Raw genomic sequence first — 23,088 nt, forward strand, 5'->3', positions numbered from 1 at the left:
CAACCCACCGCAACCACCCACCCACCCACCCACCCAATAAAAACATCTACAATCAAAAGCTTGTGCGTCACCGCAGCCTGCATTTGGATATGTTGCAATATTCTCTGCATACCTGTACACACATTATTACAAAAACAGCGAGGAAAAGCAAATCACAGTTAACATGCGCTACGCAGTCCGAAGCTTATTTCCGTATTAAAAGTCCAAGCTTTGAGAGGTGCCATGAAAACCTTCTGTCCGGTTTTCTTGGTTCTGTTCATTTCTTACTATTTCTGAAGTCCTATTGAAATTATAATCAGAAAACAGCGTTCAGAAAAGAGGTTAAGAGGTTCTAAGAGGATCTAAGAGGTTCTTGTGTTTTACAGTGGTCCCGTGTGGATGCTCTGTTGCATCTGAATAGGTTGCATCTTTTCGTGACTGTTTGTGAGGGGTATATCTGTCCATGGAATAATCTCTGGGTCCATGCTAACAGCAAAACCTAAAAACAGAGAAAGATGACGATAAAACGTTTATAAAAACGTACAGTACATCATGCACATGTCAACTGCTTGGAGGAATAAAGATTATCACCTTGTTAATAATACCAGCGAAGTTAAAAATGAAAGTTATGTCATTATTTACACGCCCTCTTTCAAAGCAGTATGACTTTCTTTCTTCTACGGAACACGAAAGAAATGTGAAATCTGAAAACCGCTGGTCCCCATTGACCTGCATAGGTTTTGTATCTGTACAATAGATGTGAATTACAGACGTTCTTCAAAATATCTTCTTTTGTGTTTTGCAGAAGAAAGAAAGTCGCACAAATGAGTAAATGATTTTAGGTGAACTACGCCTGTAATTCCTGACAAGATTTTATATGATATCAAATATATGAAATCCTACACCGCGTGGCATTTAATGACACGCGGTAAAACTTAAAAGTCAAATGAAATGCAATGAAATTATTACCTAATTTTTCTTTAGCCAAACCTCTTGTCTGCAATTGAAGCCTAATTGCACAGTGACTAAAAACACAATGACATACCGACAGCAGTCGTAAACCCATCAACCCCTAGACAAGCATTACCCATAGAACATACATAAAACTGGCAGCAAAGCAAAATTACGGCCCTAAAAATGTCAATAAGAGACAACAATGTAGGATTTGTGTTCTGTGTGTCTGTAATTAATGAACACCGGTGCTTTAACGGCGTGATGCCGATCGTATCGCTGGCACCGGCTGAAGGAGACAGAGGATCCAGCAGACATAGATCAGGCGAGGGATCTGTTCTTTATCACACAGTTAATGAAGGCAGAGAAGCTGCTAATGACCCTTTAGGGAAATGCAACTGAACAGCATTTAGTGACAAACTCCGTATGCGTACAGAGGGGGAGATTTGTGCTCCGGTACACAAGTACAATAGACTTTTTAGGGTGACATTTTTTAAGCCAACCAGTTTTAGATTTTTTTGCTATTAACTTTTGATCAGATGTGGTATAGCATGTCATACGCGGATAAAGTAAAGCCTTGACCAATAGATATGTTATAAATAAATGCTCTCTTTATTTACTGCTGTCTTCCTGATGAAACCATTTTCAAGTGACTTATCATATATTGTAAAAATGGACTAGGTACTTGGTACATAGTGAAATGAATGTGGAAAATATTTATTACATTTCATTACCTATTTATTTGTGATTTTTAGAAGTAGTAGTATAAATAATAATAATAATTTATTGTATTTGTAAATTCATGACTAATCATTTGTAAATACAGACCTAAATCGGATAATGATAATATGTTATAATTATCTATCAATATTGCTATTTGGATGAAATAGTATTAGCCGGTTTCATTTATTGTTTCAATAAAAGCAAACTGCTCATCTCTATTTTGAAAGATCTGTAAACCAAAGTAGTTTCTAAGCCAAAGCGAGCATTAAAATAAATAAATAAATAAAATGTCTCACCTTCCGACAGTCCTTTGTTAATATGCAATCGTCTTCAGTGTAAAACAGAGAAAAACAGGCTGGAAAAATATAGAAAAAGACAACCAATTATATGTCCTTCAGGTTTTATTATTTACGGAAGTGTATTAAATGAAAGGACAGGAGATGTGATATTTGAGAGCGATCTAATCACCTTGTGGTCCCCCATGCAGACTTTGGGACCCAGTGTGTTATAAACAACATTACTCTCATTATTTTCTTGCTGGAGACAAAACAAACTCATTCTTAAACACAAGTTATTCTTGTATGAGCATGTATTAAATGAAAGCACATTTGTTCATATTTCTGTGTATAAACCCACCCGATGGATGATGTCTCTCATATCCTGGGACATCAGGATGCGGTCGCACCATGCCGGGCACCGTGTCTTCATGTATTCTTCAGGTTTAGTGTTTTCTTCACTGTACGGGTAGCTGAAAAACAATATTTGTTTAAAGCTAACTAAGGCAGATGGACAATTGCAGTTTACAATGCATTTAAGTCCTTAAATGTCATGGGAGTTAAATTGAATATTTAGTGGAATCAATGAAGGGTGGGACTTACTCAAGATTTAATAGAATTTGTATTATTTTATTATATGCAAACAAAACTGGTCCAGAAGAATTTCCTGCTTAATTTATAACCAAATCAAAATGTTCAACGAATATTTTTAAGATTCAATTATCAAAAAATATATATTTCACACAATGGTTTTCTTTTATTTACATGTTATCCACATTTGTAAGCAATTTTACTGTTTTAATACAGATTTTCATGTATTCTTTTAAATAAAAACATAAAATTACAGAAAAAGACAGAATGTACAAGAAAAACTGGGAAAACAATTATTTTTAGTTCATGTACAGTTTATGGGATTTCTTTAGTGTATGTTATATTAGAAAAATACAATTAGAAACCGGATGTGCTTCTGGAACAGAGTGTACATCTTGCGAAAAGGTCTTTACTTCGATTTTTCCATTAGAAAATACACAGTGATTCATCACGCATTAGGGGCGATTCACATTGCGCGTCTTTTGCGTGCGCAAGTTCATTATTTTAAATGTAGACACGCGGCAGGCGCATGCAAAAAGGGAGCGACCTGGCACATGTAAATAGTAAATAGTTCAACCTCTCAGAGTGCCGCACACGCACTCTGAGAGGTCATTTGACTAGAGAAAGCAGCACTGCTGGAGTTCGCAGGTTCAAGATGCGAAATGTGAATTGCCCCTTAAATGTAGAATAATGTTTTGTTTGTAGTTGACTTTCAGTGTTTATGAAGTTGCTTACCTAGGAGGAAACTGTATATCCTCCTCTGTGATGGTTTCACTAAATGCAGAGATCTCCTTATCAAACTTCAGGAGCTACAGCACAAAAACACAGTTAAACTTTTGATATTGATATTTTTGAAGCTTACTGAATTAGAGTTTCTCTGGCTAAGCTTTTATTCAGAAAACACATTGAGACATGAAATCAGCATGTTATGAATAGACATGTACATTCCGATTCAGATGTCAATAAGACACTGTCCTAAAAATGTAACACTATTTATGAAATGAAGTTCAGACCTCTTTTACGTTGTTTTTACTGAACAAGGCCTTGTCCAAGTAATCGAATACCTTGGTCTCTATCTGGAGGATCTAATGATAACCAGAAGGACAAAAAGAAAAAATCAAGTATTGAAGGGGAAACAAAGAGGAAAGAAACACAGGAAAGACAAAGAGTAAAAAGACGACAGGTGGGGAGAGACAGAGGTTAATGCGGGGCGAATAAAAACTAACAAACAACAAAGGGGAAACTCCAACTTGGCCGGCAAAAAAAAATGAATCGCACGTCGGCAGGAACGATCTAAATGCAAGCTCGCATTTTCAGGGCTGGCAAAAAGTCAATATCAACCCTCCAAGAACCATAAATCTGGCTGGACAGTGTACTGGATATGTCTGAGTGCACACAAAAAGAAAAAATTCATCATCTACTGGTGCAAGAGTCAGAACCTTTAACATCTAAGTGCAGAAATGGTTACGGTAGATTTGCTCTGTAATTCTGCAGGTGTCCATGGACATTATAAGACTATAAAGCCAGATTATAGATCTTGTAATTGAAGGAACTGAGAAGAACACAGGTATCAGGAGATGGCTGAAGACATAAATCTCATCATATTTACATGGATCAAGCAGAATAGGAATAAGACAGCTCCAACAATAAATAATCACCTGGTGGTCGTGGTCTATCTCCTTGAAAGTGATTAGTTCCACCTCGCTGCTACTGTTTTTTTTTTTTACCTTATTTACCATATGCATATCAGGGAGACAGAGATTCTGTACACAAACAAGAACAGACATTCATGTATCGATATGACTTATGTGTGTACATTGGACCGCAATGTACTGTCTGCAGCAGTCAAATGTACCTGTACTAAACTGAGCGTGTCAAGACGGAAATTGAAGTCACCAAACAGAAAGAAGGGGACATGACTGTCTCTGCTATCCGATATTCTGCAAGACATGCACAAAGTTTGATTGACCACTTATTCATCATTTAAATGTAAAGAATATACGACGTGAAATATTCAAAAAACAACAGAGACATACCTGCTCATGACGTATTTGAGAGCTCTCTTGCGGTTCAACGAATACACAGACGGACTGGAATTGTAGGCTATGATGTTGGAAGCGTCGTGAAACAGGTGAATGTTCACAAGATCCAAAGCCCTGCACACAAACACACACAGAGTACACACTTGTGTTATGGTACTTACTTGCCTGCTGCATTCATTCTTCTTAATGTAAACACAGTTTGCTTTTATTAATTATGAGCTATAATAATGTTGAACTAAACCACATAACTACTGGCTAGTCAGTCTGTCTTGTGCTGGGTTAACACCAAACGCGAACAACCGCCTTCCACACTCTTTATTACTCGTGGGAAAAGTTATTTTCGTATCCTTATCCTTTCGTAATATTTTCAATTTCGATATTAATGTGTGTTTGCAGCCGATTTCGTATCTGTATACTTGTATGACTTTCTTATTCACCTGTAATACAACATATGAAATGATGGTTACTGAATGACAATGAACAGGTATAACGCTTTTACAGTCAGATTCAGTCATTCAATGGTGTATATGCGTGACGTGATTTTGCAAAAACTCAGCCAGGCGCCATAGGGAACAAGGCCGTTTCGGTCAGGATACACATAGGAATTACGATCTAATTATTCAAACGCTTCGCTAAACGTTGACAACCAAAAAGGAGAAGCACTTCAGGCTGTCCGTTTCAAGGTACATCAATAAATCTGTGAACTTCTGCATGATCACAGAGGCACCTAACAATGCTCACCTGTAGTGCTGTCGGTTGGACGAAATTGGAACGTTTTCTTACTAAACACGTCATTATCACTTGGTGAAAATCCCCTTAGTGCTATAAGAGCGGAAGTGACCTAGCTGGCTGAGATTTTAACGGAAGTACGGCATCGTCCCCTGTGCATATACCCTATTAATAAAATTGACCTGAATTAGGGGTGTCGCAATTCTCCTGTATTGACAATAAGCATGCAACATGCATGTGCTATAAAAATCTGTCACAGAGTTACGAATGTTTGTTGTATGCCAAAAAAGCTCACATTTGACACTTTGCCTTGAAGTGGCAGTTCACCTCGCAAAAAAACTGCAAAAATTGGAGACTCTGTCTTTATTTACTCCCCCTTTTGTCAATTCGAACCTGTGTGACTTCCTGTGTTCTGTTGAACACAAAAGATATTTCAAAGAATCTTTGTAACCAAACAATGCCGGTAGCCATTCACTTCTATTGTATGGATACAAAACCAATGCATGTCCATGGGTACCGCCGCTGTTGTGTTACAGACATTCTTCAAAATCTCTTTGTGTTCTTCAGAAAAGTAGTTTTGGTGTTCACTTAAATTGTTCGCATACAATTTCTATACAATATTTCCATACAAGCCATGAAAACAGGCATAGGTTAGTGAGTAAATAATTGAATTATTTTTATTTTTGAAAAGTCTCCTGGTGTTATAGACCACGCATTTTTATATAAAATCTGTAAGCCTGCATCACTTGGTGCACCGTGAATATGCGTTTCTGCGAGAGTGCGTATTGATTTTATTTACTTTGCGATATCTTCCATTTGTGTGTGTGTGTGTGTGTGTGTGTGTGTGTGTGTAGGTCTATCAGTGCTGTCAGTCTCTCTGACTGATGTGGGACATTAGCTGATAGGAGCAAGTGCAGCTCCGCTAAACCTGAACTCTTTCACAGGCTCCATTCATTTATCACTCAGCCATCAGGTTCCAGTACTGCTCTATTGTACAGCTGCCACACGCCAGCTATTAATGTGCTTCTGATGAGTCGCTCACACACTGTTCCACCAACACGGCTAACACAACGTTTGCCTTGAGCTGAGGCCAAAACATACATACACATAGACACATGCCAGACTGTAAAGGAAATTGTAAGAAACACCTGACAAGACTTGTGCTTATTGAAGTGTGTGTGTGTGTGTGTGTGTGTGTGTGTGTGTGTGTGTGTGTGTGTGTGTGTGTGTGTGTGTGTGTGTGTGTGAACATACTGGTCGTCAATGAGCCACCGTGTCCTCATGTAGCCTTTTCTAGACCACTTGAACTGTAATCAAAACACACAAACACACATTGCACATTACATTGAGGTCATTTACGCTCTATAGATAATTCCTATGGTTGTGTTTAATCCAAAATTTTTAGAAAATGAAATGAAAAATGAATGAAAAGCAATTACTGTATGTCCGTGATGAATAAATACCCTGGTTAAACTTTGTGTGGATTTTGGTATAATAACGTGAAACATTGTGCCGTTTTTATTGTGTTGGTAATGATGTGTGATGGAAATGACACTTCTAGTGTTAGCTAGCCGTCAAGTACTATTAAACTTACAATATATGAATTGTTTGTTAAAACATTACAGCAATAAAGTTGTAGAACTCTCAGATAAGAGCATGTTTGCGTCTAAAATTTAATGTTTTAATAATTAAACATATCATTCGCTAACACAAACATGATCATAATAAACATATTTGTGTTCTCTACCTTGCACAAAACATAGGAGTGAATTATTTATGTATTTTATAGCTTTTTCTGCTGAAAATCTCATTACCGGAATGCTCCCCGAGTGCATTATACTGTACACTATGTTGTAACAGTAAAATTCGTGAGAATCACCCGTCTGTACAAAAATATTTTCATGCATTTTAGCTGTTTGTTTATTTAACAACTGTGTATTGGGGGCGTGTGTATGTGAGAACACAGAAAGTAAACATCTTCCTGTTTTTAAATGTAACATAAATAAAAAATTAGAATTGTATAAATTACAAAAACTTTGGGAAAATAATGGGAATAAATAAAACTCTTTGTAAAAATAATGATTATTTATCTAAATTCTTGGTGTTAAGGTAATGACGGCAATATTGAGTAAAGTTGTTCTAAACATACTCAAATAAGTACGTGTGAATACCAGCCAAATAGTAAATTACATGTATTTGGGGTTTTAGGAAAAAGCACGAAAGTAAAAAAGTCTAATTTAACTTCAAAACCAACCTACATATGCCGTAAAAATGCAATGATTGTTGTGCAGGAACCTTTTAAAGCATCTCATACAGTATATTGGTAAAACAGACGTGTCATATAAAGTCCGGGAAATTCACTAGAAACGTTTTAAACAGTAGAGATGCATCACACACACTCACATCAGGCCAGAAGTTCTTTGAGAATTTCTCTTTTTCCAACGTTGTCAATGCTTCGAGTGAGCCCACGTGTTTGTTGTAGCCCGTGATGGCTTTAAACTCCTTCACTACAGGAGGAGGAATAAACAACTAAGACACATTGAAAGAAAAACATGCAAATGCAAAATCAATATACTAATGTTGGGCTTGTCCCGTCGCTGTAAGCTCTGAGAGGAGGATCTATGGAACACTGATTTGATGGGGCACCAAATGCATTGGTCCACTGATCTTAATGGCTCTTCTATTAGTGCTCTTCTAGAGAGCTTATTCATGAGGTGCTGTGACTAGAATAGATAAAGACTAGTGAAAAACGCTCATCGGGTTAAATCCTGTTCTATCAGAGACACTAACCACATGAGTCGCTTGTGTCATGCCAAAGGAGAACATTTGTTTGTGTTGCGTTGGAAATCTATCTCTTGGCTAATGTGACGTTTTCTTGAACCGTGAGATTGTATTTTAATGAAATTCACGGCTTCTTTAAATAAAAATCGCTCGCTGTGATATAGTTTTAAAATATCCTTTGACCTTTATGTCAATTTGGCAGATAATGGAAATAATTATAATGGCCAAATAGGAATTCAATGATTACAGTCATCCCTTTCATTAAGCGTGATGATTAAAACACAAAACAATGTAATAACACGATAAACATCTGTATTAACAGCTCCTACACCCTACAATACATTGTGCTGGTTCATGTTGGCTCAATGATAAAGGTATAAAGAAAATATCATTCATATTTACAGCTGTTTGCTTTACTAAGGTGGGGATATATAGTAGCTGTCATAGCGCTTTATCTCGGGGGTCAAGGTGAACGTTCAGATATTGCATACAACAACATCGCATGTATATGAGGAGTTTATTTCCAACTCAGTTTTACAAAAAAGATTTTTGTGCCTTCCAAGTAATATCAATCAAACTTCAATTGGTTTGTTTTGATTTAAGACATAATAACTCAAAAAATACCGCTAACTAACAAGATAACATCATAAAAAACATGTTAAAAAACTTTGAAAAACGGAGTCATTTCATTTTGGAAACCAACTCTTCATATGTAGCTGTACGTGACATTTTTTTATAAAATACACAGTTTCTGTTCTAATCTGGATGTGGATTAATCAATGCAATGTTCCAGACCAAAAATAACATCTTTGCTGTGAAACACCTGCTCATCTAGATATTGTGTTTCTGTAAATGAGAACACCGTATGTTACTGTTTACTTTATATGTCAGAGACTGCAGCTAATGGATGGCACTTCATTTGTTTAAAAAAGTTCATATTAATGTTTTAATCATATTCATATTTTTGTAGAATTAAACTTAAAAGAAATGAGGCATTGTGAATATTGTCATGGCAGAATATATATATATATGGCCTTTTTTATATTTGTAAATCTTAATGTACACCAAAAACTAAAATAGAAAAAGAAATTGTATTTTGAGTTTTTTGATTAATTTAATTCTATTTATTAGGTGTTTATTAAATTCTCAGCACTATATGAGAGTATTTATATTCTATAAATATTACAACATATCAGAGAGTTACTGTACAAAAACACGACCATGATGAGCAGTTCAGAATTTAAAGGGACAGTTCACCTAAAAATTCTGTCATCAATTACTCACACTCAAGTTGTCTCAAATCTGTATAAATATATTTGTTCTGATGAACACAGAGAAAGAAATTTGGAAGAATGCTTAACCAGACAGTTCTTGGCCACCATTGACTACCATAAAATGGCTTGGTACATTTCTTTGTTGAACACAAAGGAAGATATTTTGAAGAAGGAAACAGTTCTGGGACACTTTTGACATCCATTGTCATTTTTCATACTATGGTAGTCAATGGGGTTTGGTTACAAGCATGCGTACAAATATATTTGTCATCAGAACAAGAAAACTTCGGGGTTGAGTAATTGACAGAATTTGTATTTTGGGGTAAACTGTTACTTTAGTAAACACATTTAATGGTCTTTAAGCAAACAATTTTTCTGCCTTTCTTTTAATTCTCAAATGTGACCCAGATCTTCATGAATTTCATAAAAATAATTATAGACGGTTTCATCGGATGTACGCGCCTGGCCTGAAGTTCATTTCCGATCAATGTTTGGTTATACCAATTCATTTTATATATAATTTAAATGAATATTTTTTTGTATAATAATTGTTTTAAATTGTATTAAAACTACTCGACAGTAATTGATTTGGCCACATAATGTATATGTTGTTGCCGTTGAAACCGTTTATAATGTACTATAAATACACTTTAATTTCTTACCATTGAAGTCATATTGTTGGATATTTTTCAGTGAATTGTGGATGTAGTACATGCTTCCCAGAGCCTAAAATCAAATAAATCAATCAGTCAAACAACAAACAAACAAGTGAGGATCTTCTTAAACAAGCATAAGTTCAAGGTTTTGATGGAAGCCCTGATCATAATGACCCGCCATCTTAAAAGTCACACACATGCAGAGGTTAATGAAGATATCCGCTATCATTTTCAATGATGATGTACTCACATCATAATCATTAAACCTCCACCTTTAACAATCTGCCACAGTCAATATCCTTTTGCCTGTGAGACAAAATCGTCCGATCACAGACGTAGCCACAGTTTTGGATCCCAAACGTAAACCCAACATACAGACACAGCTAAACACAAGAAAAGCATTTGGAGAATGAATCCTATTCTATAAAGGACCACATTGCCCGTGTGTTTTCTGGCAGCACTGTGAATGGATTTAATGTACTGGCTGTTTGCTCCGCTGAGCGCTCATCAATCCAGCCCCACGGAGATCAATACAGACAGAAAATTAAAACAATCACACAGAGATTAAACACAAGAGCCCGCTGTTGGCCCACCACCAGTCCCATCGCAGGTCAGAGAAAAATCACCTGCCGTTCTGGGAGGTTTGACAAGAAGTAAACATCACACTCATGCTTTTACACACACTTATCCTTAGAATTGAAAATATCCCAGGAGAAGGATATAAATCTTTTAAGGAAAATTATGCTTGTTTGAGAAGACAGAGGATTCTATCTTATCAGTCTTTAGAGACTGGAAATGAGCACAGGGACGTGAAGAAATTACTGAGATTCAGAACATGAACATCGAACCCGCATCCAAAGCGTGAGCACCAACCCTCAACGCATTTCAAGCACCTGGAGCTTAACATTAGGAAGGCCTTTATTTTGCAATTCTCCTCTACATGTTCACAACCCATCTGAAGCGCTTAATCATTTATTTTTCATATTTAAGAATAACAGTAAACTTATCAAGACTAAAGAATAACTGTATTCTATAATAATTTATAATAATTGTAACTACAAAAATGATGTTATGACAAAACATTTAGAAAAGGGTTCAATATAAATCTGGATATTTCAGCATGCGGGACAATTGTGCTTTTGACATTTTATCAGCCAGCTTCTTGAGTTCTCACCCTGTGATGACAGATGCATTTTAAACAATATTGGAGAAAATTGGCTGGTTTTTCTTTCTCGTTATTTGATCAAAGTCATTCGTTTCAAAAATATTGTATTTTTGTCTACAAAAAGTAATTTCATATATTTAAACACCTTCGTATTAATATCGTATTAAAATTAATATTGCAGTAGTTGATCATTAAACACATTGTATAAGAATTTAATGTATTTCTTCTTACAATCTTCAGACAATTTTGCATCTTTTCAGGGTGAAGGTCCTTAAATGCACATGCTCGCTCTCTCTCTTTCTCTCTACCACACACACATCGGCTGTGTTAACACCCATCTTCATTCTCATTTCTCTCACATCATCTGTATTGATTTGTAATTAGTTTTCCGAGGGCTGCGAATCATCGCTTTTGCTGGCGAGAGTGTGTGCGCGTGAAGCAGAGATCGTCTGGCACACTCGCTGTACAAATGGTGTTTTGATAAAAAAATCACTTTTAAGTCAATAATTTTTTATTAAACGCTGCACTAGCCTGATTGATGAAGATAGGTGTGAGGCTGAGTGTGTGTTGATCTCGGTTTAAGTGTGTGTACGTGAAACCGGCTCCTGTGGTGAGGCAAATGAAAAATATGTTTGATAAAAATATGTATTTTTATATTTCAAGCCGAACCTGTTCATAAAAAGTCAAATGAAATGGTGTGGGGATGGCAATGGGTCCGCGATCAGAAACACTCCATGACCCTCCAACAACAACACCACAAATACACCCTCGCTCACCATCACTCTTAGACACATAAACCTGCAGTTTATTTATCATGTTCAGATGTGAAGGGCTTAATCAATAGTTTTAATCTGGAGTTAAACGTATTGACTCGGTCCGCTGGCTGGCCACTCCTGCACATTAACCCAGTCCATCAAAGTACACACCAAACACCTAAAATGTATAACCACACACGCAGCACCCCTCACCTGGGTGGGCTAAGGGGTTAATAATCCTGCCACTTTCACAAACACCAGCAACTTCTCGTCTAACTGGATTTTCACGCATTTACACTGGGTTACTTGACAAATGAAAGGGACGCCTACTGTTGTTGGACAGGCACTGGCAAGAGGTTCACATTAAGGTATGGCTGGTTAGCAGGGACCAGATATCATCTGCTGGTATTTGCCAAATCTATACTGGGAATCTTTAGATGGACATTAACATGTATGCATTTGTCAAAAGCTTTTATCCAAAGCGACTTGCATTGCATTACTATAAATTTGTTTCCAAGTATGTGCAATCCCTGGGATCGAACCCATGAGGCTCTAACCACTGAGCTTCATGACAGCTAGCATCAGTATTTCAAACATATAAAAGATGTGCACGAATTGGCAATGAAAGACATTGAACAGAACAGTGTTGTGTCTAAATAGTCACATACGCATGATAAAATCAATGTGGGTCAATAGACAATAAAACATATGCACAGATTAAGGTCCAATATGACTTGTTCATCAAATTCAAAACATTACTTGCAAACAAGTTTGTATGACAATACTACGTACTATTTGTTTTTTTGTTGATTTATGTTTTTTGTACGAATATCTATTCAAGGATAATGCATTTTAGATTTAGTCTTTTTCATTATACGTTAAAACGATCTTGATGTTTCGCATCTAACACTGAAGTCCTGCAGTGACAAAAGGACTGGAATAACCACCACAAATTGAGCAATCTCAAAATGGTTTCAGAGCGCCATCTAGTGGATATACAAAGCAACTACAGTACTGAAGGTGCTGTAAAAATATGCATGATTGCGTGACATTACAAATTAAATCTTGAGATATATTGCAATGGTCTTATTACTCACCGTGAAATTGTCTGAGATATAATCACTGTCTATATAGACACATGCTCTGTTAAAATCTGCCATCTCAGGGAGGTTCTCTATGGTCCTATTATCAAAAGACATAAATAAACATGAAACCAAGAATGAAAAGATAATAAATTATGAGTAGATATAAAACAAACAAACCTTTTATTTAATTTTTAAAAGGTGTAACATTGAAGCGGCATGTTTTTTATACACTGTGTAAATACCATGGTTGTGTAAATATACAATTTCTTTTAAAAATATATATTATTCAAATTCCAAATGTGACAGATCATACCGGAAAAATAACTCGGCGTGTTTCATGTTTTCCCTATAGTTCTTTCCACCGACTTCTTGAAAGTGCAGGGCAATGAAGCGAGGATTGTACTTGTACACCGTCTTAAAACACAGAATTCATTCATTTATCAGTGGGGGTTGAAATTGAAACACCATGAAAACATGTTTTTGCTCAGATATTAATATTTTGTGGTTTTAATATGTCATGTCTTAAGGTATTTGCATTTAAATATTGTTTTTTTTTCAGGAGCAAATAGTCTGTGACATAAATGTGACAAACACTTTTTCAGGTTTAACAGGGTAAAGTTATAGATGATGCCAAAGGTATGTTTGTGGTATCTTTTGCAGTTTGACCAGATGGAGCGCTTTGACAAGGAAATGCTTGTGAATATAAAAGACATGTAACTTACCGAGAACTCTTGCAGCCAGTATTTTTCAATGTCACCCACCTGAAGCAAAAAACAGATTTCCCTGTTAAGGGATCTTTTCAAGATCAGTCAGTTTTAACCTCAGCTTAGTGTTAACAACGAGTTTTGACTTGCAGTGTGCCGTTTGGTTTCCTTTATTTCAAAGCATTTAACAATTGGATTCTGGATTGGAATATTGGCTATATATCATTCACATGGTTGCTTTTGATTATTAGGCAGGGCAGGTGTGTCTTTTTCAGTAGACAACCAACAATAACTTGACATAGCATTGCTGTCCTTCCAAAACCTTGGATGTCCAAATTCAACGCTTTTCAGGAAATGGAAAAACATTGTTCTTTTCTTAAATGATCAAATAATGTGTTGTCAAAGTTGACAAGCCCTTTTTAGTACGTTTTATTGGTTAGATATTTGCAAAACCCAGTGACACACATAAAAGGTGATTAATAATAATAATAATTTATGGCAACAACAACAAAAATCACTAAATATGCAGATACAAGGTTTCCGAAGGAAAGCAGCTATATGCAATAATATCAATAAAAAGTCAAAATATAATATATATATATCGGTTTCAAACTTCAAACCACACTATATAAGGAGCTAAAAGATGGTAAAAAAGACATACACAAATGTGCCTAAAGACAATAAAGAACAAAAACTGCATTAGTGATAGTTCACCCAAAACTGAATATTCTGTCTTCATTTACTCACCCTCTTGTCATTTTAAACCTATATGACTTTCTCTCTTCCACAGAACACAAAATATATTTTAAAGAATGTTGTTAACTGGCCCCCATTCCCTTGCATTGGTTTTGCGTCCATACCATAGAAGTGAATTGGGGACAGTGCTCTTTAGTTACCAACTTTCTTTAACATATCTTCTACTGTGTTCTGCAGAAGAAAGAAAGTCATACAGGTTTAAAATGATAAGATGGTCAGTAAATCATGACAGAATTTTCATTTTTTATTTAATAACTTCCTGTGTTTCCTTCTTGCATAGTATCGATTTAGTATTGGTATCGATATACTTTTCTTGGGTATTCTATTGAAGTTAAAAATGTGGAATCGTGACAACTCTACCGCACATCACATTTTTCCTGACAGTACAACAGTCTCATTGGCACTTGAAAATGTTACAAAAACACAGAGGGGCGTGTCTAGAATATTTTGTTCCATTTCTGGGGAAATCGGATTCCATGCCTGCCTGTTCATACAGTATCCAGACCCCTCCCTGTCATAACCTGTCAAGCCTGCAGTGAAAACAGGTCATGACATTTTGACATTTTGCAGAACATGTGATAGAAGGGACAGGTTGATTTGCACTTAATTTGATGTTTATACAAAACAGCATACTGTATAATAATCCATACGGCCAGCAGCCTGTACTGCCCCCATGTTACTTTGATCTTCTTGTGGACGTTCTAGTTTCGTTCTATCCACTGAAATTGTTGGGTGGGGAGACCAATGCAGACTTCCTTCATCTCCGCTCTCAAGAGGATTTCCCAAATTCGCAATGCATTATTTCCTGATGCCTGGCTACAGTCCGTACTATCATTTATCTTAAAATAGCATAGAAGAACTAAGTTCAGTGACTTTAAAAGTGTTTACTGTAAATGCACTTGCATGAATTGTCTAAAGCGAACACTGTTTCAGAAAAGAGTGTTATATTTCACAGCCAACTATGATGAAATATTGGAGCCACGGAGCTCAGACAGTATAACTGCATATGATTTGTTCCTCGCGTGCAGGCAAAATGTCAAAACGTACATGAAAAGCGGATACAAAAAACACATTCGATAAATAACAATCATTTTCGTCAGCATTGAAAATCATGGATTACAGTTGAATACACCAAACTTCAGGATCTTGCGAAACGTCAGAGGTCTGGAAAACCCTTTGAGGAAAAACATTCATATCGACCTATTGAAAAACGAGGCGCTGATAGGGTAAAGTCCTTTGGGAAACAATATCCATCTGTTTACAGTCACAATGGAGTGTGACATGTGTTTTTTCTCTGCCAAACATGGCCTGGGGGAACTGGGTGCAAGGCCAAATTTCCACTTGCGTGGCCATATGCATAATGAAGCCAATGCTTTAACAAATGCACTTTAAACCCAGGACAATCTGGACTGAATATAAACGAAGAAAGGAAGATAAAATGGGTTTTAAAATGTGCTACACAGTTCCTAGGACGTTTTGGTCCAGAAAGAGAGCAACACTACCCTCTTTGACATTCTGGTTGCTTAATATGGTCAATTGGGTAAACTGAATGACCCCCTTAGGTGAAGATTATTCAATATTTGAGCTCCGTTTCATACAGTAGATTGACTTTGTTTTGTAGATTGCTTCAGTGTTGCTCCGAAAGTGAACTATGGTTTTATTAGCTTTTTTCAGCTTAGGAACATATGTTGAAAACGAAAAACTAAATAGCATGCAATTTGTTGTTTACTGAACTTGATTTGTTAGGGTTTTTTGCATCATAAAAGACAAGCTACTCAGAACTAAGTTCTCAACGTCTTTTTTGCATCATGCTGGCATATCTTAATGTTTTCCAGTGCATTATGTGTTATATCTGCAATGTAGGCAAGACGAAGCCTTGTCGCGTTAAAATTATCCCAACAAATAGAGACGTTTAAAACATTTAAAGGAACACCCAAGGATGTCAACACTCGACTTCATCCCAAATAGTGACTATAACTATAACATGAGAAATGAATGAGAAAAACAACATCAGTGTAATGTATCCATACCACCCGGTGCATGTTGTGGAAAGTGCAGGTTTATTATTATCCAACTCGTGATTTACGTGTAATAAAACAAATGCACGAAAAATCTTTGTAACCTAAAAACAATAAACCTTATAAACAAAATCATCTTATAAACAGCCACTTGGTACAGTATTTATTTCAGATTTTGGCATCTGTTTTGGATTCAAAATGTCTGCACACTACCGCCGTTTCACAGCAAGACGTCAACGGGTGCATGGATTGTGTACCGCTTTCACCAAAAAACCTACGTGACAATATCTGTGGACAATCTGTTGCACTTTACAGTTTCGTCAGCATTTCAGTCGAATGAGCACACGGTCAAAATAACATACAGTAAGGGTGCAAAATATATATCGTGCAGCGAGCAATGTGAGGGTTAACAAGTTCTCTCTTAGGGTTTGGTCTTTTAGTTTCCTTTCATACTTTTCAGTTAAAATTTAGTTCGCTGTAGCGACAGACCGATGTAATAATTGATTCATTTACACACAGAAGCTTCAAATTAAACTTTCAATGCTGCAATGATACATTTCAGAATAGTTCATTGAATATCAGTTTCATTCTTAAAAACGTTGTTCAAAATATCGTGAACCCGGTATCGCGATATACCGTCTGCTGTAACACCGCATTAATGCCTTTCTCTTCCGTCCTGTGTTGTGTTTCTCCTGCCACTCATAACCGCAGAAGGTGTTTGCCGCCGTGTGAAGCTCCTGCAGCGCCTCAGTTTCGCGGCAGCCCGTTTAAATGTCTGTCGGTTTCCTGTTTTATTTGAATACGCGCAAAGGCCGGTGATGATAGGTCGCCCGACCCGTGGGGAGGTGCTGTCACGCAGCTCGCTGTAAATGGAAGAGGATGTTACTCTAGACTGGGGACGTGGGTGCGAGAAAGGCCCACTGGAGAGAAGAAACCCCCCGGCAAGAACCTGCAGCAATGGACCGCGCGCGCGCTGTTGCGTTTGACGCGGCGCTGCATGAAACGAAACGTCACGTTACAGTGTAACAACAGTTTCCTCTGTAATAACACAGACGGTCTAGTTGTTAGTTACACGTTATGTTATTCATTGTAACATTGAGGGCATTGATACGTTCAAAAGCGGGGTTCGGCCTGCCTATGTGCATCATAAATGACCTTAAACACGGGTCGACAGGTTACTTTTCAACCGCGCGCAGTTGCTGTAAACGATGAAAGGTGTGTACGCGCCGCGTTACTCATTTACAACGCTTTCTCGCAGGATACGAGGGCTTTAAACTTACCTGGTCAAACAGCGAGCCGACGTTCGCGGTGACCAGCAAGACGTTCGTGTGCGTCTCCATGGCAAGAAGGTTAGTCCGAGAAAAGTCTATTCTGAAGGGGAATCCCGCTCGCAGGTCTTTAATGGAGGAATAACAGACGTCTCAAAGACACGAAGAGTAAAGTCGAGCCCCTCCTGAAGACATGAAGCACATGCGCGCCGCTCGCATCTCCGTCAGTCTCCCGAGGAAACATTCACATTCGGGGTCAGTGCTGGAGAGGGGGGTCTCCTCTCTTGGTCGTAAGCTGACTTGACCCGGCGTCGAGATCTGTGCCTTTGGGTTGCTGCAGCAGTGTCAGACTGTGCACTCAACTAGTTGCGCTGTCAGTGTTATACTGCACGACACGAGAAGCTCCGCCCTGTACACGAGCTACTGTAAAGAGATGAAGCGTCAAAGTTTCCGACGGTCGGTTGAGCAATCGATACGCACGCACGCACACACACACACACACACACACCCAAACTCCTACACAAAAATGTAAACGTACTCTTGCATTTTATGCATGCTTTTACTTCCCGCAATATGTTTGTGTGAGCACGCAAATGTTCAATCATGGAGACATAAAGTTTTACAGACATGGGGCAAACGGAAATGTTATAATACATTTATGAAGCAATAAGGGGTGGGGGGTGTCAATTGTTATGTTGTCTTCGTGAAAATGAGTACATCGCATCTTTAAACAAAACAGGTATAATTCACAACGACCATTCTGTTCAAATGTTTACCTGACACATAATAGCCTTGTTTCTGCCTTTAAGCATCCGCAGAGGTTTTTTCGTTTGTAATAGTTCAGTTGCACGGGTCTTCACGTGCCGTCGGTGTGAAAAGATGAATTTTAACATCATACATCAGTCATGGAAACGCTCGGATATGCATTTAGAATCAATGGTATTTAGTTTTGAAATGTATTATTATTGTGTGCTGTGGACTATATGGAAACATCCATATTGCAAAACTACTTTGTAAATAATATGCAATTTGTATATTGATATATATATATATATATATATATATATTTGTAAATAACAGTTTGCATATCCTTCAAGGTATATGGAAATTTATGAAGAGAATTGTATGAATATTGTAGTATATACTAGTGTTGTAGTTGAGACCCCCAAAACTGAGACCAAGACCCAGAGGGTGTCAAGACCAAGGCAGGTCGAGTCGAGACCAAGACCAGCACTCCCAAAATGAATTCAAAAGATCCACAAAACACTCAAAAGTCATAATAAAATAATAATAGAAGTAACTTGGGTGAGGATGTTTTATGCTCCATGTTTTAGCAGCCACCTACTTTAACATGTTAGAATTTTTACCTGCACAAAATTGTAATAACTAAACATAAAAAAGGTAAATACTCAAGATAAATTGAAGTCTGTGTTGTTGAAATAAAACAAAACATTCGGTGTCTTAATTTGTTTCATTGCTTTTTTTATCTAATCAATTGGAAAATACCTAATGTGTGTTGCTCGGAAATGCACAAAAGATGCAGAACAAAAAATGTTGTTTAATTTTGTTACTTATTATCTCAAGGTTTCTTGAATAATTGTACATAATCAATCAATCAATCAAAATATTGGCACCTGTTACAATGGGCACAGATGGATGTGTGAAAAATGCCACTCTACTTGTGCCACCTGTACAGGTAAGAACCGGTCTTTACTTGCATTCTATCGTTATTCTAAATAACTTCTCATTTACAAGATTTGTTTTTCTGGCTTTTAGTATGGTTTGTTTTTCTTCTAAATATCTAGCGCCTTTGTAATGGATAAATTTTTTATTAAAGCAATAAGTTCAGCGGAAAATGAACATTTTTGCTAAGTTGACTTAAGGATGTTCAATGATTAATCGCATCCAGAATAAACGTTTTTTTGCAATCACATTTCAGATTTTGTGGGCCTTTGTGTGTATTTATTTTGTTGACAGGTTTTTTTGAGAATCCCCCATTCTTCTCTTACTATTAGTAAGAGTAACAAAAGTTACAGAAGAATCAAATAAAGAACAAGTGGTGAATACTTTTAAATCCAGAAGTTTTACATCCTAACGCATGAATGATAATAGCACATAAATCAGACAATACACCGGCAATTTAGTGTAATTCCCACAGTTGTGGTCTTGACCGGTCTTGAAATAAAATCCAGAGACCACTAAGTCTGAGACCAATGTACAAAGCTTCACTCCAGTTTCAGAAGCAGATTGTTGTGAGTTCTTTTATTAACACATGGCATGGTTGAACATAAATGAGCACACTGGTGTGTTTTTAAGTGAACTAAGTGCTCTAGAATGTGGCATGATGGATAAACTCCCGTCAACACATATGCTAATATACGGCCAAAGCCAACAGCCTTCCTGTGATGCACCCAAATAACCGTAATGTACAGTATAGTGTATTTAGATGCTTGCATATAATCTTGCCATTCGAGAGCATCGTTGTGACCTCTGATTTGAATCATTGCATTAATAACAGGGAGACCCACCTGACCTCAAAAGTGCTCATCAGGGGATTACGTTTCATACCAAAAGCATACAAATGAGCAACAGGTATTAAAAACTGAGACCAAGACCCAGAGGGTGTCAAGACCAAGGCAGGTCGAGTCGAGACCAAGACCAGCACTCCCAAAATGAATTCAAAAGATCCACAAAACACTCAAAAGTCATAATAAAATAATAATAGAAGTAACTTGGGTGAGGATGTTTTATGCTCCATGTTTTATCAGCCACCTACTTTAACATGTTAGAATTTTTACCTGCACAAAATTGTAATAACTAAACATAAAAAAGGCAAATACTCAAGATAAATTGAAGTCTGTGTTGTTGAAATAAAACAAAACATTCGGTGACTTAATTTGTTTCATTGCTTTTTTTATCTAATCAATAGGAAAATACCTAATGTGTGTTGCTCAGAAATGCACAAAAGATGCAGAACAAAAAATGTTGTTTAATTTTGTCACTTATTATCTCAAGGTTTCTTGAATAATTGTACATAATCAATCAATCAAAATATTGGCACCTGTTACAATGGGCACAGATGGATGTGTGAAAAATGCCACTCTACTTGTGCCACCTGTGCAGGTAAGAACCGGTTTTTACTTGCATTCTATCGTTATTCTAAATAACTTCTCATTTACAAGATTTGTTTTTCTGGCTTTTAGTATGGTTTGTTTTTCTTCTAAATATCTAGCGCCTTTGTAATGGATCAATTTTTTATTAAAGCAATAAGTTCAGCGGAAAATGAACATTTTTGCTAAGTTGACTTAAGGATGTTCAATGATTAATCGCATCCAGAATAAACGTTTTTTTGCAATCACATTTCAGATTTTGTGGGCCTTTGTGTGTATTTATTTTGTTGACAGGTTTTTTTGAGAATCCCCCATTCTTCTCTTACTATTAGTAAGAGTAACAAAAGTTACAGAAGAATCAAATAAAGAACAAGTGGTGAATACTTTTAAATCCAGAAGTTTTACATCCTAACGCATGAATGATAATAGCACATAAATCAGACAATACACCGGCAATTTAGTGTAATTCCCACAGTTGTGGTCTTGACCGGTCTTGAAATAAAATCCAGAGACCACTAAGTCTGAGACCAATGTACAAAGCTTCACTCCAGTTTCAGAAGCAGATTGTTGTGAGTTCTTTTATTAACACATGGCATGGTTGAACATAAATGAGCACACTGGTGTGTTTTTAAGTGAACTAAGTGCTCTAGAATGTGGCATGATGGATAAACTCCCGTCAACACATATGCTAATATACGGCCAAAGCCAACAGCCTTCCTGTGATGCACCCAAATAACCGTAATGTACAGTATAGTGTATTTAGATGCTTGCATATAATCTTGCCATTCGAGAGCATCGTTGTGACCTCTGATTTGAATCATTGCATTAATAACAGGGAGACCCACCTGACCTCAAAAGTGCTCATCAGGGGATTACGTTTCATACCAAAAGCATACAAATGAGCAACAGGTATTAAAAACTGAGACCAAGACCCAGAGGGTGTCAAGACCAAGGCAGGTCGAGTCGAGACCAAGACCAGCACTCCCAAAATGAATTCAAAAGATCCACAAAACACTCAAAAGTCATAATAAAATAATAATAGAAGTAACTTGGGTGAGGATGTTTTATGCTCCATGTTTTATCAGCCACCTACTTTAACATGTTAGAATTTTTACCTGCACAAAATTGTAATAACTAAACATAAAAAAGGCAAATACTCAAGATAAATTGAAGTCTGTGTTGTTGAAATAAAACAAAACATTCGGGGACTTAATTTGTTTCATTGCTTTTTTTATCTAATCAATAGGAAAATACCTAATGTGTGTTGCTCGGAAATGCACAAAAGATGCAGAACAAAAAATGTTGTTTAATTTTGTCACTTATTATCTCAAGGTTTCTTGAATAATTGTACATAATCAATCAATCAAAATATTGGCACCTGTTACAATGGGCACAGATGGATGTGTGAAAAATGCCACTCTACTTGTGCCACCTGTACAGGTAAGAACCGGTTTTTACTTGCATTCTATCGTTATTCTAAATAACTTCTCATTTACAAGATTTGTTTTTCTGGCTTTTAGTATGGTTTGTTTTTCTTCTAAATATCTAGCGCCTTTGTAATGGATCAATTTTTTATTAAAGCAATAAGTTCAGCGGAAAATGAACATTTTTGCTAAGTTGACTTAAGGATGTTCAATGATTAATCGCATCCAGAATAAAAGTTTTTTTGCAATCACATTTCAGATTTTGTGGGCCTTTGTGTGTATTTATTTTGTTGACAGGTTTTTTTGAGAATCCCCCATTCTTCTCTTACTATTAGTAAGAGTAACAAAAGTTACAGAAGAATCAAATAAAGAACAAGTGGTGAATACTTTTAAATCCAGAAGTTTTACATCCTAACGCATGAATGATAATAGCACATAAATCAGACAATACACCGGCAATTTAGTGTAATTCCCACAGTTGTGGTCTTGACCGGTCTTGAAATAAAATCCAGAGACCACTAAGTCTGAGACCAATGTACAAAGCTTCACTCCAGTTTCAGAAGCAGATTGTTGTGAGTTCTTTTATTAACACATGGCATGGTTGAACATAAATGAGCACACTGGTGTGTTTTTAAGTGAACTAAGTGCTCTAGAATGTGGCATGATGGATAAACTCCTGTCAACACATATGCTAATATACGGCCAAAGCCAACAGCCTTCCTGTGATGCACCCAAATAACCGTAATGTACAGTATAGTGTATTTAGATGCTTGCATATAATCTTGCCATTCGAGAGCATCGT

The 23,088-nt window shown here is 36.8% G+C and overlaps 1 protein-coding gene across 1 annotated transcript; it reads right to left on the bottom strand.

Moving 5' to 3' along the window:
* Positions 1–337: 337 nt before the first annotated feature.
* Positions 338–18,155, bottom strand: inpp5l (inositol polyphosphate-5-phosphatase L). The gene is made up of 16 exons (XM_079468553.1): positions 17,765–18,155; positions 13,729–13,767; positions 13,320–13,420; positions 13,019–13,103; positions 10,008–10,071; positions 7,694–7,797; positions 6,545–6,597; positions 4,556–4,675; positions 4,375–4,459; positions 4,178–4,282; positions 3,533–3,604; positions 3,255–3,328; positions 2,290–2,401; positions 2,122–2,190; positions 1,950–2,008; positions 338–478 (listed from the first exon to the last, which is right to left on the bottom strand). The coding sequence occupies exons 1-15, from the start codon at positions 17,822–17,824 to the stop codon at positions 1,967–1,969; spliced, it is 1,185 nt and encodes a 394-aa protein (XP_079324679.1). The 5' UTR covers positions 17,825–18,155; the 3' UTR covers positions 338–478; positions 1,950–1,966.
* Between the last annotated feature and the right edge of the window lie 4,933 nt (positions 18,156–23,088).

The sequence above is a fragment of the Barbatula barbatula genome (assembly GCF_947034865.1).
Source record: "Barbatula barbatula genome assembly, chromosome: 11".
Lineage (NCBI taxonomy): Eukaryota > Metazoa > Chordata > Actinopteri > Cypriniformes > Nemacheilidae > Barbatula > Barbatula barbatula.